Source organism: Aphanomyces astaci, assembly GCF_000520075.1.
Source record: "Aphanomyces astaci strain APO3 unplaced genomic scaffold supercont1.5, whole genome shotgun sequence".
Classification (NCBI taxonomy): domain Eukaryota; phylum Oomycota; class Saprolegniomycetes; order Saprolegniales; family Verrucalvaceae; genus Aphanomyces; species Aphanomyces astaci.
Window position 1 is genome coordinate 1,759,634 of NW_009798268.1, and position 15,346 is coordinate 1,774,979.

At 46.9% G+C, this 15,346-nt stretch overlaps 4 protein-coding genes and 1 pseudogene across 8 annotated transcripts; 3 read left to right on the forward strand and 2 right to left on the reverse strand.

Moving 5' to 3' along the window:
• Positions 1–2,259: 2,259 nt before the first annotated feature.
• Positions 2,260–2,748, forward strand: H257_03296 (hypothetical protein; the record flags this gene model as incomplete). Its single annotated transcript, XM_009827304.1, has 1 exon — positions 2,260–2,748. One exon carries the CDS (start codon positions 2,260–2,262, stop codon positions 2,746–2,748), a length of 489 nt encoding a protein of 162 aa, XP_009825606.1.
• A 186-nt stretch (positions 2,749–2,934) lies between these two features.
• Positions 2,935–3,957, forward strand: H257_03297 (hypothetical protein; the record flags this gene model as incomplete). The annotated part of the gene is made up of 2 exons (XM_009827305.1): positions 2,935–3,396; positions 3,544–3,957. 2 exons carry the CDS (start codon positions 2,935–2,937, stop codon positions 3,955–3,957), a joined length of 876 nt encoding a protein of 291 aa, XP_009825607.1.
• Positions 3,958–4,494: 537 nt separating this feature from the next.
• Positions 4,495–9,250, reverse strand: H257_03298 (hypothetical protein; the record flags this gene model as incomplete). Of its 4 annotated transcripts, XM_009827309.1 has the most annotated exons (12): positions 4,495–4,725; positions 4,810–4,899; positions 5,132–5,160; positions 5,257–5,470; positions 5,551–5,737; positions 5,826–6,065; positions 6,149–6,202; positions 6,336–6,408; positions 6,748–7,163; positions 7,691–7,804; positions 8,581–8,685; positions 8,760–9,250. In XM_009827309.1, coding segments are annotated over 10 exons (1,901 nt in total), but the record flags the coding sequence as incomplete, so codon positions are not given. The 4 variants fall into 4 exon arrangements, with proteins under 4 accessions (XP_009825611.1, XP_009825608.1, XP_009825610.1 ...); XM_009827306.1 differs by lacking the exon at positions 5,132–5,160; XM_009827308.1 differs by having other exon boundaries at positions 5,132–5,470.
• A 489-nt stretch (positions 9,251–9,739) lies between these two features.
• On the forward strand, positions 9,740–9,819 carry H257_03299 (annotated as a pseudogene). Its single transcript has one exon. The product of its transcript is annotated as a tRNA-OTHER (tRNA).
• A 1,363-nt stretch (positions 9,820–11,182) lies between these two features.
• On the reverse strand, positions 11,183–15,149 carry H257_03300 (hypothetical protein). Its single transcript, XM_009827310.1, has 11 exons — positions 14,745–15,149; positions 14,518–14,622; positions 14,334–14,447; positions 13,632–14,035; positions 13,466–13,538; positions 13,318–13,371; positions 13,018–13,257; positions 12,489–12,672; positions 11,722–11,941; positions 11,487–11,579; positions 11,183–11,427 (listed from the first exon to the last, which is right to left on the reverse strand). The coding sequence occupies exons 1-11, from the start codon at positions 15,144–15,146 to the stop codon at positions 11,217–11,219; spliced, it is 2,100 nt and encodes a 699-aa protein (XP_009825612.1). The 5' UTR covers positions 15,147–15,149; the 3' UTR covers positions 11,183–11,216.
• Between the last annotated feature and the right edge of the window lie 197 nt (positions 15,150–15,346).

Below are 15,346 nucleotides of genomic sequence, written 5' to 3' on the forward strand. Positions count from 1 at the left end.
CGGACGAGTATAATTCTCTGTTGTCCAATGGGACGTACGAACTAGTCTGTCGTGACAGCAAGTTGACGATCCTCGCCTGTCGTTGGGTATTTCGCACCAAGCCTGGTGGCATTTACAAAGCCCGCGTTGTAGTCAAGGGATTTATGCAACAACATCGTGTTGATTACTCTGAGATATATGCACCAGTTGTGCGTCTCGAGGTGCTACGATTTCTATTCGCCCTTATCGCAATCTTCAATCTAGAATGTCATCAAATGGATGTCACGATGGCGTTCATCATGGTACTTGATCTTCTGGGATTGAACATTAAGCACCGCAGGGTCACTAGTGAGTGGGTTATTCTCGAACCGAGACACAATTGGCTCAAAAAGAGTAAAAGGCCAGGAAATGTTGGAGAACAGTTTCCGCAGAGAGTCCACCATCGACGAGTTGAGGAACGATAGCCCCAGAACACGTAGTCAAGACAGCGCCTTGGCAGTTTCCGTCTTCAGAGTAGCATTCTTCACGGATTGGATGTGAGTAACGATCGCCTTGTGTCGCGCGCGTTTGGTCATCACCAGTCACGTCCGCGACGACCGAGTAGAGTTCGGGGTGCTTCAGCTTTTCTACTTGGACGTCGTCATCCAGGATACTCAAGATAGACCACTCAAGGTCCGATGGCACATAAGACCTTTTGAGGTAGAATTGAGTAAACTCATGGCCCTCGGCTTGGCTAGCGAACAGCGGATTCCATTCAAGAAACGTACTCGCGATGTCTTTGGAGGCAATTACAAGCGGTTCCTAGCACAAACAAGTGCGAGATTGAGATATATAATTCTGGTCAACGCATATCGTCATGACAATATTAGACGAATCAGCAACAACGTGAATTCTTCTACATTCCACTCAAAACATTTGTTATCATACTTCAAGTCAGCCATCAAGCCTTTAATCCGGAACTCGATATTTCATCATGCGATATGCAGCATAGAAAATACCGTGGCATAAAAACATTTCCAATTGGTTGCTGAGCAAGTGGATAGATTGTGTTCCAAAGGTTTAATGTCAGATTTGAAAATTGACATCGCTGCTACTCGAAATGTCACATATGCGGCGTACAGGTGGCTATGTTTCTGAAGTGGGTACACCCAGATAAATCGAGAGAAGTCGTCCACAATGAGGACAAAGTAGGCAGCGCCGCTTCCCGACAAGATAGGGCTTGGCCAAACGTCTGAATGGACCAATGCGAGAAAACTCGTTGCCCGAAACACAGCGCTGGAGTTACGAGTCTACGCTTTTGATAGACCAATTCACAAATTAATGATTCAGCCAATCGCATGATACTTGTCTGAGATTGGCTGATCAATACCATATGCTTATGAGTAACGCCAGATGAAGTGACACTTTCAGCGTACAGACTTACTGTTACTCTACTGTACCTGTAGCATTCCCGCTACAGTGTTGAAAACTAAGGACATACCACTACGTACAACACAAACAATCGCTTAAGTGTACACCGTATACTGTGCATGGTGCATGGTTCATCAATGAGCTGTACTGTAACCGTGCCCATCATCCGGTTCTCATCCGGATGACTAGTCGACACCTCTTCAGTCCAAGGTGTCCTTTCGCTTACCAAGAAGTCCTCTTGCGCGACCAAGGTGTTCTTCCGATCCCTTGCGCCTTCATCTGCGCACGCTCACAATTGGTAGCACTCCACTTCGTCAGTCGACCAAACACTATGTCCTCCACCAATACCGCAGCGCCATCAGACGTGCTCTTTTGCGTCGCGGCTTTGGCGACAAAGATACCGCGCTACTCATCAGCGGCATGACTCCCGACAACCAAGCACGCCTTGTGGAAGGCATCGGTAGCACGATCGAACTCTCTATCGCTGAAGCTACGGCAGCATCCAAGATACCCAGGCGACAATGAAAGAACAAGTCGCTCAAATGTCTTCGCACGGGCAAAACCTTGAAGATTCTATCCGCGTCGCGCGCGAGACAACGGCGACCTTAGAAGAGCAGGCTTCCATTATGACGACACATGGTCGCAGCCCTCCAAGATTCTCTGCGAATTGCTCAAGACTAAATTGCGCGCCTGACGCAGGCTTTGGAGTCTTCGGACACCCCATCGGCTCCTCGGCTAAAGCCGATTAAGCTGGATGTTGCCAAATTCGGCGGGGTGGAGTCCGACAAACTCCTCCGCTGGATTTTACAAGTCAGAACTGCTGCTGACGTCTAGTGCATCTCCGACGAAGCCACCCGCGTGGCTTTTACAATGTCATATTTGAAAGACTGTGGGGAAGATTGGGCGTACTCTAAACGCTTGACGGACCCCCATTGCTTTCCATCCTTCGCGGTCCACAAACTGGGCCTCGGTCTCCCTCACGTCGCGTCTAGGATTCGATCCCAGCGGCTGCAGCTCCTTCAGCGCGCCATGACCCAGTCGACTGCTGACCGTCCCCTGTGGCAACCACTGGTTCTCCGGCAGTTTGAGCGGAGCATGGGCCAGCTCTACCGTGCATCCAACCCATACGACTTCCTGCTGTACCACCCGCATCCCAGCTCGAAGTGGCTCATGCTGTGGGAAGTCCATCCACTGTGGATTGACGTGTGGAGCCAATGGTCAGCTACACCAATCAACCTTCGTATGCAGCTCCCTCTCACTCCCGCTACCACAATGCATCTGCCTGTGTGGCTCACTACCTACGAGCCCACCATGGCGAATGGAATGTGTGCAGCTAGTACATACGACGAGGGATTTTAAGGCTCATCGAAGTTCTATGTGTAGCGCAAATTTCACGATATGATGGATAGCGTAGTTCGAAATTCGAAACATATTATAAAAATTCACGAATAGAAATTAAAGTATTTCGTGATGTGCTGCTGATTGGCCAAAAAAAGTGTGTGACACTCAAAACTTCGATGAGGCTTCAAGTCCCTCGTCGTCTGTATGGTTCACTCCTCCCCCACGTGGCGATGGTGCAAACACGGTGCAGCCAACCGGCTACGCTGCCTAGCCGATGTCGTTGCGGTGCATGGGCGTTGGCCGACTCGCCCCGAGTTCATGGTTATGATGTCCCAGGGCAACCCAGCGGCCCCGGTGGAGATCAACCGCGATGGCCACATGCACTGGGCCCCGGTGCACCGCTCCGGGATGATCTACAACCATCTCACGAGGATGCACACCCAGGTCCAGGGACTCCACCAGCTCCCTCCAAATATTGTCCCCGTCCCCGAATCAACTCGCCACCCATTCTATGGCATGGTCAAGGACACCCCAACGCCATTTGAGCTCTGGCCACGACCCATGGTCGTAGCCCTGGCCTACCACGCTCCAGCATCCGAGGTGAGCCATCCCATGACCAGCACCACCCGGACCACCACTGCCCTCATCCAGAGCTATGTCCGGCGAGTTCGACGGACCTGCCGCCTGCCACCACCATTGCATTGAGATGTGTGGCTCCGCCTTCTGTTCCGCATGCTACCGGTCAACTGCCGCTTTGCCTACCTCCAGGTTGAGCGACCTGACGCTATCTGCTGTACCTACGGCTGTGGTCAGGTGGAGACCCAGCACCATGCTTTCCATGCCTGCCCTCGAATCCACCCTGTATGGTCGTTCCACCGTGATGCCTGGAGACCCTTTGGTGCTCCGTTTACATGGTCCACCATCTCGGACCTGGACCTTTTCACGGTCAACTCGCGCGGTGACCGCCACAAGGACGCCGTCAAGACCCTTTGGATCCTCCTCACGGCCTCGACTCTCAACCTCATATGGACCCAACACAACAAGGTCCAGTATACAGATGCCAGCCCGCTGCTATTGCCCCATTGGTTCGAGCTGTCGTTGCTTGGCTGGATGCCCTCCGTTCGACGGAAGCTGCGCCTGCAGGACCGTGAATGCCCTATCCGCACTTCTGCCCTCCACGTCCTCCATACACTGCGCGACCAAGCCAACTACCGACGGCTATGGTAGCAGGTCCCCAACTCTCTCCTCCTCGCGTCAACCGCGAAAACTACCTAGAGACAGTGGCATGTTGACATCGACATCTGCCAACCAAGACCAACTGACCAGAGCGTCGCTTGTCAACTCAGCAAGTTTTACTACCACCGCATAGTTTCAAGAATGATCCGGTGCCCATCACCCTCGCGGCCGGCTAAACGATCATCTCTCAGCCTGCCATCCAATTGCACGGTACTTCCACCTATCTATTGAAAAACTCCCAAAAACAGTGCTATCCTACGCCGCAGCAGACATGATGAGACATGATGTAGTACCATCTTCGACACGCGAGCTCATTTTGAAGTGGATTGCACAACGAGACGCGGTATGGACATCTCTGTCGAAACCTTTTGCAACGCGTGGCGTAAATGCGGATCCAGTAGTGTAGTGTAGATGTCTCGTTACTGTAATCACGGCGATGTTTATTATCATGATCATCGCGATGCTAATTATAATGGCTTGTCATACTAACGTTAGTACACTGCCTGCGATATTTGACAGAGTCATAAATGTATATGTGACACAGTAGTTTATTATTACTGAAGCCCATAGCGGGCGAGCAGAGCGTCCGTTTGAGGCACCCGACCGCGGAACAATTTGTACACTGCCATGGGCTCTAGAATGCCCAGTTTGGCCAGAACAGAGTCTCTGAACCGGCGGCCCCACCGCTGCCACTCCGCTTTGTCTGTCGTGTCAAAGCAAGCAGCCGTGTCGGCGGCGAGCATGTCGGACCAAATGTATCTACCACACAGGATATAGTATCTCTTGTCAATACATTTCTATCACTTTTATACTGTATATGTATAAGATGTTGGTCGAACGTACGCGTAATACCCCGCGCCATACGTCAACGTAAACAAGTGACTAAAGCTGCAAATGTGCATGTCCAGGTCACATGGAGGTCGCACCGAAAAGCTAGTGACACAAGAAATCGTTAACGTTTTGTGCATTGAATAAATATCGATATGAATATAATATATATTCTGTTTTTGTATATCAACAAAAATGAAACATAAAGGTCTGTTTATTCTTGATTCGAAATTAAAAATAGAGGTTTCATATATATATATTATATACATAATATTCGTGACGAGATTCTATTCGTTCGAAAATCGACATGAATATATTCTGTTTTTTTTGTACTTACATCCACTGCAACATCGACATAACTATACTCTGTTTTTGTACAAACATTAGTACATTGAAAAATCGACATGAATATATTTTCTGTGTTTTGCTCAGTGGGCATATAATATATTCGTCACCACGTACCTCTCGACAATGCTTTGCTGCACGTCAAAGATGGTTTTGTCAGACGAATACGGATCGTAGTGGTGATGTAGCGCCATATCTGTCGCCCCAAGTCGGAGCTGGTAGAGCAAGTTCGTGGCGGCTTTAAAATTACGCGCCGCGAGCATCTTGTCAATCAAGTCGTCGGGCAGTGGATCGCCCGTTTCAACATGACCCGAGATCATCCGAAGGGTTTCTAATATACATTTTATTCCCAAATTTCTTTTAAATAGTACACAAAAAATAATAAGACGACACGAGGAGGAACCTGTCTACCTCGACGATGACAGAACAGCGACAAAAACTGGGGCGCAATCTCAATCGCGTCGTATTCGATGCCGTCCGCGGACGATGCCGCCGTGTACTCGGCCGACGTAAATACATCGCGCAAACCATACCCAAACGTATGAAACAGGTTCTGGACGCCTCCAAACGCCATCAGTCCACTGCTGGCCGCGTCCACCTGCGATACTGTTTTATAAACGTTTTTTATTTGTTTGTCAAGCAGAAACAGGGAGCAACAACATGGTTAATATATATATATATCAAACCGGAGGGGGCTGGTTGCACGACAAGCTAAACACGGGAAGTCGCACAGGGGCTTTGTCCGTTCGAAGGACTTTGCTGCGACTGACAATCGTATCACACCACGTGCCGGCGTTCTTTTGACCTGGTCGAGTATACGGGTCCACGTAAAAGTGCCCAATCACGGGCGTACTTGGCTCGTCCATGGCTCGGATTTGAAAGTACCGGACGTCCGGATGCCACGTTTCTTCAAGGCCGTCTGCCGCCTAACGTTGCGGTCAATCATACTATGAATCATACGACCAAAAACAGTAGGTCGTTGGATTTATATATATATATATATATATACCTCGATTTGAATGCCAAACAGTTCCGAGCACAGGTTAAACAGCCCATTTAGTACCTACATCACACACACACCCAGGCATACGCTGATTGATATATATATATATTATTTATGGGTCATATAGTTATAATATGCAATACACTCTAGGCCGATTCCTACAGCAATATATATATATATATATAGATTATACCCGAGCAAAGGGAAAATAAGGCTTGATGGATTCGTCGTCGACTTCGTAGCGATCTTTCCGCAACTTTTCAGACCTACATATGATCATATCATTAGAGTATATATATATTTTTGCGTTTTTCCTAATCGGGATCGGCATAATCGAAACAACCTAATGTACCGACGAGAATTGAGTGGGAGATCATTATAAACATTAGTAGAAATTACGTCAATCACCTCAGGACAATGCTGTAAGGTACATACAAAATTCAGTACCAAGAATCGACTTGGTAGATTTGGCGAATCCGCACAAAAGTCCAAGTTTTGGGTACAAGGACAATACTTCGTATATTATATATATATATAGATCCCATCAATTACTATGAATCAACACATCATCAGACTACCAAACAACAGTGCAAGCAATGTCATACCAATACGAAATATCCCACTGGGCGAGCGGCAGGACGTGACCATGGGCTGCTGCAAATACTTGCACTTCGTCCAATTCAGCTCTGGCCAATGGCAGCACCTTGTCGCACAGGGCACGGAGCATGTCTTCGACCACGGCCACCGACGGCGCCATCTTGTCCTGGAGACTCAGGTCGGCGAATGTGCGGAACCCGAGCAGCCGAGCCCGACTCTGTCGCAGCTGCAGCATCTCCCGTATCACAGGCGCGTTGTCGTACGGGGGAGTGCTGGCTTTGGAAACGAACGCCCCGTATAGCAGCTGTCTTGTGGGCCGGTGGGTGCACTGCTTCATCAGGGGCATATACACGGGGAACTCGAGCGACAGCTTCCACGGACCTGCCGCCGCTGACGCGCCGTCGTGGCCTGCCGCCACCGCATTCTACAATCATATGGGGGATGGTGATTACAGTAATAAGAGGGGAGAACTCTATCCAGAAGGGGTATTAATTAGCACTCATTCAAGTAGTTGTCTAGAGATCGGATCATCGTACAGTATAAGAGGCAGTAGAAACTTCTACTGGAATATAAAACCCATCTAAACAGGTGCCGCGGTTGGTCATTCAAGGGGTGCTTGTGGTATATTTCCTTGTATTTTTATATATATATTTTTTAATGAATTGTTTTCTTTTGTATAGATATGTCACAAGCAAAATAATAATATATTAATCTATTTTTAAGCCCACATATATACCGGTATATTAAAAAAGGGATATCTAAGAACCCACGACGACAGTTGTTTATATTCATGGAAAACAAACACGGTTCATGCCTTGACGAACAGACAAAGTGTATATATATAACTACAAATATATATATATATATATATATATATATATATATACTGTATAGCGGGAGACAATGCAGGGTTTATTCCATCCATATCAAACGATCGAATGTACACTGTACCTGGGCTAAAAGCGCCATGGTCGACTCGGAAACCCCTTGGAGCTCGGTTTTGTCAGTGACGATCCGCGAAAACGATTGAATTGCATCCAGAACATTTTCCCCAAATTTCTTTCTCTATCGCGGACAAAAAGAAAAATATTAGTATTGTGCTTTCGAGTGAAACTTCGTGTTGTGGCGTGGTTTCTCGTTGGAATTTAAATCGATTTGATTGGCTACTTCAGATGTGCTCAAAATTATTAACCAATCAAAACCTTCTCAATGAAATTCAACCAATCAGATCGATTGTGGATCGGTTTGGTCGGCGCGATTCGATTGCACCCCCTCCCCAAATTTGTATCAAATCGACAATATATGCAGCAATTTTAATATATTGTCAGGTCGAATCGAATGTGCTCAATCGAAGGCAATCGATGATCGACCAATCAAAACACAGAACAGTAATTTAGTAGCCACTCCTGAAACTCCTGCAACCATCGAATTCGTTTGAGATTTCAAATCGTGTGCATGGCTTCACCAACTTTATACAATACAAACTTTAGTCTAAACAATCGATGGCGGATCAGCACAACCATCCAAAATTTGGCTGCAGGCACAAGACCTATTATTAGTTGGACACACTATACACCACTGCAACAAAGCCAGAAACAACGCAAGATATAGTAGTGTTGTGTGTATTTAAACAGAGTGACATGGAGAATGATTCGACACGACCAAATGTGGACAAGAATCGGCAGATAAATTGAGCGAATCGGATTGCAATCAACAGGATCTAAGTAGTGTGTGACTTCAATTAGTGTGATTCCAATTCCCCCAGGACAACTTTTTACATGCAAAACTCAGTAACACAAAGACCTGATCGACCGACGAGAGAATTGGAGAATCAGCTGTACCAAGGTATCGAGGCGCAGGGCAATATCGTTGAACCGGTCCTTGTCGTGTGGAGCCAACGCCGCCCCTTTCAACGTCGCGTGAAGGATCGCCCGATCCAAAATGCGCTACAGTTTTCATTCGTTTTTTTGTCCTAGTAATACTACTACTACCCACACGACAAGCAAAGTGAAGTTCGTACCTGCTGCTCGGTCGTATACTCCGAGTCAAACGCTGGGCTGGCGCGGAGGGTTTGCATTGCGTGAAATACCACAGGGCTCTGCGCGCGTCGACTCTGCATGGCGAGGATGTCTTCCTGGACATCGTCTTGGGCGGCGCGGAGTTCGGGCGAGTTGGCAACAGTCGACAGGTGCTCGAGGATGCTCGAGAGGCGGCGGAGCGGATCGTCGATGATTTCGAGGCGGTCCATGACTGATGTCCAGCACAAGTCGTCAGCGTCGCACAGGTCATCTTCGAGGGCGTTCAGGTCGAGCGCATACTCGGAGATGGCGGCGCGGACGGCGGGCGCGATGTCCCGCACGTGGAACGTAGCAAACGGCGGCAAGCCGTAGTCCTCCATGCATCGCGTCAGTGGATTCACCATGGATCTCAGCGAGTCAGCGTATTTGTAAGTGATACAGCAAGGAAACGAGGATCTCATTTTCACCAACAGGTGGACACGAAACAACATCACCTGATAGGAAGAGGCCTGACGCTCGCTCGACCACATTATTGTCATTACTGTTGAGTTAGTTTGGTCGAAATAGTTGTACCCTCCATACAAACCCTCTGACAAGTGAAATAGTTTGGTCAATCGTTCAGGCTATAAATAGGCGCAGCACAGTGATCAGATCAGATGCTCTTTGAATTCATGTTGAACCAGATTTGGCTCTTACTTCGTACAGGTACATGTAAAGTACAGTACATACCGGTACACTAATGGTTGTTGTGGACGCAGACACTTGGTGAATCTTGCAGTACGTACTTGGATGGAGTTCACGGGGAATTGCATATGGTAATTCACCACATACGATGACACTGCTGACGTTGATGGGATTCAAGGTTCTTCTAGGTGGACGTTACAGTAATTCCCTCACAGTACCAGCTCCGCTGTTGCTTACGTAATCATTTCCCTTCAAAAGAACCAGTAACGTTAACGTTCGCCCTGTGTTCTGCAGGGGAAGGAAAATAGCTTAGTGGTAGAGCATCGGTTTCTTACATGTTAACTCAAAGGTCGTCGGTTCGATCCTAGGCTTCCCCGGATTATTTCCGAAAGGATTTATTCGTCCCTCCCCTGGAGAATCCGGATAACAAGGGCTTCGTACGAAGACAAGGACCGTACTTCGAAGAAGAACGGTCGAAGCACGAGGTACAGTATGAAGCGTTGAGCGAAGTAAAATCGAAGTTACACCCGGTCGAGCTGGAGCGTTGCAATTGGCGAAGCGGTACCACAACATGTGGTTCTAGTATCGGGCCTCGCGGAGGAATCTTAAAAATTATAATCCAAAACTCAATTAATCAATTAACCTTGTGTTCTGCAGCGTGCAGAGCAATTGGGTCGCGCGTCGGTTTGACCTATTGCAAACGCACACACTCTGTGTGTGTGCCGTGTCAATGGTTCCGAGACCTTAGTGGAAGTACTGAGTATTTTAGTGAATGGTAGTCAGCAGGCACCTCGTGGTGTGTTTAACCTCACTAATGTCAATGTTATATTTGCTACCTTGACGAAGGTCCTGTGGTCGAAAGCCAAGAAGAAGCGGGATACAAAACAAGGATATCTTTAGTTCATTGCCACAGTCATCCACAGGCATGACTTCAATTGTCATGAGATTCTGATTACAGCTAGGTTCTATTTTCGGAGTTTCGGGTTTGCGGGGTTTCGGGGTTTATTAGACGATTCGTAATGAGGTATTGTGAGGGATGCTTCACAACTGTCGTGTTTTGGTCAATTTCGTGTTTTCACCAAAGTATAATCACCGCCACAGTCATCCACAGGCATGACTTCAATTGTCATGAGATTCTGATGAAGTTCACCTTATTTTTCTATTTTCGGAGTTGCGGGGTTTATTAGTAGATTACTGAACGTTCTTGTGACCAATCAGTGTTCTTGGAAATCATCGAGTGATTTCCGAAATTAGTGAATGACTGATAAATCATTAACCGTACACGCGATGATCGAGGGACCAATCGGTCATAACGTTATAAATATCCGAATGACTGGCCAGTCATGAAAGTCCATCCAAGAACACATGGGTGTACGTAATGTAATTGGCCACTGAATAGAGGTTTGATCATTCGTCAAGAGGTCTAATACACATGTGTGTCTCCCCGATTTCTTCCTGTGATTCCCTCATCCTTGTGTTGACTCGTCCGGAGTATGAAAAAAGTATGAAAAAAGCTATGGCACCAAATTTGCGTCACATTATATATTTAACCACGTTATTGATAGGAAAAAAGTCCAACTTGATCGGGTCATAATAGTACTCCGAGTGCGTCGTCCATTGGTATATCGTTTAACGTTGTACGTTACGATTGTTCTTGCCGAGGCTACAGATTTACAAAGGAGCCGTCGTCACAACCACCCCTTGACATGCTTTTTGCATAATTACACGGACAGTCGAAGACGAACGACCAAGTATGAATGTCGGATATTATACTCTTATAGCAGCCCGTATTGCTCCAGCATTGCATGTGTGTGCAGTTTTCGACCTCGAAACAATTCAAACGCCTTTGTGGGGTGGAGGACTCCCGAGAGGGCCAAGATCGTATCTCGGAACCGCTTGCCATTGGCTTTCCAAGCGGGGAGGTCGCCTTGTGTGTCTTCAAAGCAAGCATAAGCGTCGTGGGCTTGGATTTCAGACCAGATATACCTGCGATGATTAAAATAGTATAAATATTCCAACATAAATATTATACTAGTGTACTGTACTTGTAATACGCAGCCTCCACTTCGCCGTGAAAGATATGCCGAAAATGGCACAGCATGTAGTCCCGTGCGTGTACCTCGGGCAAGGCACTGAACCTAGTACGTAGTCCGCAGCAATAAATATATATATTATTTCTCGTAAGTACTAATACTGTAGTAGTCCGCAGTAATAGACTAATGTATTATTTCATCAAAATCAAAAGGACATGTCTAGAATAAATATTAATACTGTACGTACTCATGTTTGATCTTTTCCACCAGCGCGTCTGTCGAGTCGGCAGTAATCGTGGCCGAGGTTCCATGATGGTGATGCACGGACAGATCTATGACAGCTAAGCTGAGCTGCCGTGTTAGTGTCGTGCCCGCCATGAATCGTTTGGCAGCGACAATCTTGTCCAAGTCCGTTTGTGGAAGGGGCTGGTGGGTTTGGTAATGGCTCGAAATGCTCTGGATAAAGTCTACTCGCCATACAAAATAACATGGTGACGATATATATTGTCCAATCGATTCGAAACTGGAGCCGTCAGCAGAATCGAATGTGTTGAGAGGAGAAAGGGACCACAGACGACCCGCCAAAGCCAATCAAATCATTCTGCCAACCAAATGTTTGATTTATACCAGTCTCTGATATACTACTACTAATCGTTGTAAAGTCTAATTTGGACAAGCTTAAATTGGATCAAATGGATTCGAATGCGATTTGGTGACATGACTCACTGTGAAATTTGGGAGAAATATATTATTCAAAACTGGAATATATCGACACAACCAAATGTGCAGAAGGATCAGCAGTAGAATTTAGCCAACCACAATGCAGGACATCATCAATTCAACCCATCAACAACTAATAGTGTGTGACTTAAATTAGTGTGATGGTACAGTATCACACACGTTTCGACATACAAAATTCAGTACATAAATTCAATGGATGGATTTAGCAAATCAGCACAAAAGTCCAGATTTTGACTGAATCGACAATATATATAGATTTGAATTGGAATGTACCGCTGTGGTAGCAAAATCGCTTCATCATCGCCACTGGCACCGCGAGCGCGTCCATTTCAATGCCCTCCATCCCCGACGCCGCCGTATACTCGGCCGACGTGAGCGCAATACGCAGCCCGATACCCACACGCCCAAACAGCAACGCTAGGTCGTTAAACGTCATCAAGCTGGGCGTGTCCCCCACCTAGATGTTAGATCCATACAGTAAAATTTTAGACTACTAGTATATATATATTATTTATATCATCTACCTGTACATCAAACTACCGTATAAAGTCATGAAATTTGAACAATTTATTTAATTATTCCAGTTGTATATTTGATTCGAGATTACTTTGAGATATCTATCATATTCACGTTTTATTTATATACTTCATGGTGCAGATTAACGAACATACGAATACGGTAGAAAACCAACACTCCACAAGAATCAAACGGAATAAATCTTCACAAAAAGGAAAGTGTAGCCAAAATACACAGATAGAAGGGGGATGGATATATATATCTAAGATATAGATTAATTCCGTACTGGAGGTGTCTGATTGAGCACAATCGAGAACACGGGAAGTCGCACGGGGGCTTTGGCAGTGCGGAGGACTTTGCTGCGACTAACCACCACCTCCACGAACGATCCCTGCCGCTTTTGGCCAGGTCTAGCATACGGGTCCAAGAAGAATTGGGCCACGACGGGCGTCTCAGGCTGGTCCATCGCTCGAATTTGAAAGAAACGTACGTCAGGATGCCACGTTTCTTCCAAGCCATCCGCTGCCTACATCGTACAATAGTCAAGTGACCCAATTTCAATCGGAACAACATGTTCAGTACGTACTTCGATTTGAATGGCAAACAATTGCGACACCAAGTCGAACAATCCGTCCAGCACCTATAATGTATAATTCATCATTAACACTTCCTTTTTTATATATAATATATGGATGTGAGTATATAGTAACCGTAACACGTTGTGTGAGGATTACCTTGGGCAAGGGAAAATATTGGCGGACCGCGTCGTCGTCAATATCATATTTTTCCACTCGCAATCGTTCCATCCTATAATGTATCCACCAACGATTTCATTTGTAACTAGTGCTCTTATTATATATATATACATACTGAATGTGACAAAAAAAGGAATTGTTTTACCAATACGGAATGTCCCACTGCTGCAGGGGCAATGGATGGTCGTGACTAGCTGCAAACTCTTCGAGCAGACGCAGCTCAGCTTGCGAACGTGGAAGTGCCTTGTCCCGCAACTCCTCGAGCGTGTCGAGCACCGCGTCGACGGACGGCGCGACTTTGTTGGCTAAACTCAGCTCTGCAAACGTTGCAAACCCAAGCAATTGGGCTAGCTCGTGGCGGAGCTGTAGCATCTCCACCACCACAAGTTCGTTCGCGTTGGCCTTGACGTTGAAGGCATGCCACAGCGTTTCTCGAATCGATCGGTTCGAGCAGAATTTCATCACGGGGTTGTATACAGGGAGCTCGAGCGATAGCTTCCACGGGCCGTTTTCACTGGTTGCTCCGACGTGGCCGGCCGCCACAGCATTCTATAGCATTCAAATCCATTCGTTTTCATCAGTATATTTAGAGGTACGGTGAGTTTGGATATGTAAAACAAAAGGCCAAAATCGTCAATGTGTTGGCAATTTCGAACAAATCCGCAGTGGGCAATATCTGTGAATCATTCGTTACTTCAGTTTGACCCAGACGTCCAAAATAGGTGATAACCACAGCAAGTCTTGGAAGTACTTTGAACCAAAGTTTCGAAATATTCATTGGGCAGATATATATTGGGGTGTGATTATTTGCAAAAGTATTGTGGGAATGATGGGAAATATTTATTACCTGGGCCAACAACGACTTGGTCGACAACGGGACGCCTTCGAGGTGACTTTGATCTGTGACAATGAGAGAATAAGCACTCGTGCCATCTAATTCGTTGTTGGCGTGTGTGGTGCTCTAACAAATATAAAATGAATATATATATAATATATGAAAAGACGAGTTTATATATAGTACAAGTTCGTACCAATGTCTTGAGGCGGACAAGAATCGCATTGAAGCGATCTTTGGCATTGTCGACAAGGTTGACGCCCCGCAACGTCGCTCGTTGAATCGCTCGATTTAGTATGCGCTACCACATCCTAGTACATTAGTACATACTAGTTGTCGTCGTCGTCGGAACTATATCCTACAGTAATAGTGGGAAAATTTGATTGCACTAGACTCCTCCTCGTACACACGTACTACATATACCTGTTGCTCGGTAGTGTACGACTCGTAGGCCGCACTGTGTCGCAGCGTGGTCATAGCTTGAAACACCACGAGGCTTTGGGCTCGCTTGCTCTGCAGTGAAACGATTTCTTCCTGCACATCGGCATGGGCAGCTCGAAGTTCGGGCACATTCACCACCTGCATCAGTTGCGTCACGATACTCCACAGCCTCTCGAGCGGATCGTCGATGATTTCCAGCCGATCCATCACACTTTCCCACGAGATCTCAGCGTCCGGACAAGCCAAATCGTCTTCGATGGCCACTAAGTCGGACGCGAACTCGGCCATGGCTGTGCGCAAGGCGGGCGCGATGTCGTCAGGGCGAAGCTGTGCGAAGGGGGGCAGCGAGTAGTCCTCCACGCACCGGGTGAGGGGGTTCACCATGGTGTAGTAGTAGTGGAGTACAGCTGTACTAGTAGCTATACTAGTACTGTATAGTGGTGCTGCTCCAGGGAACGCGAGGCAATAGTGTGTCATCTTTGGAGTTGCCATTTCCCAACAGGGTTGGATGTAACACGTGACTGGTGATGACCTGGTCATGTGATTTGACACTGTTGCCACTGGTCCAGCCAATGAGCGCCTTG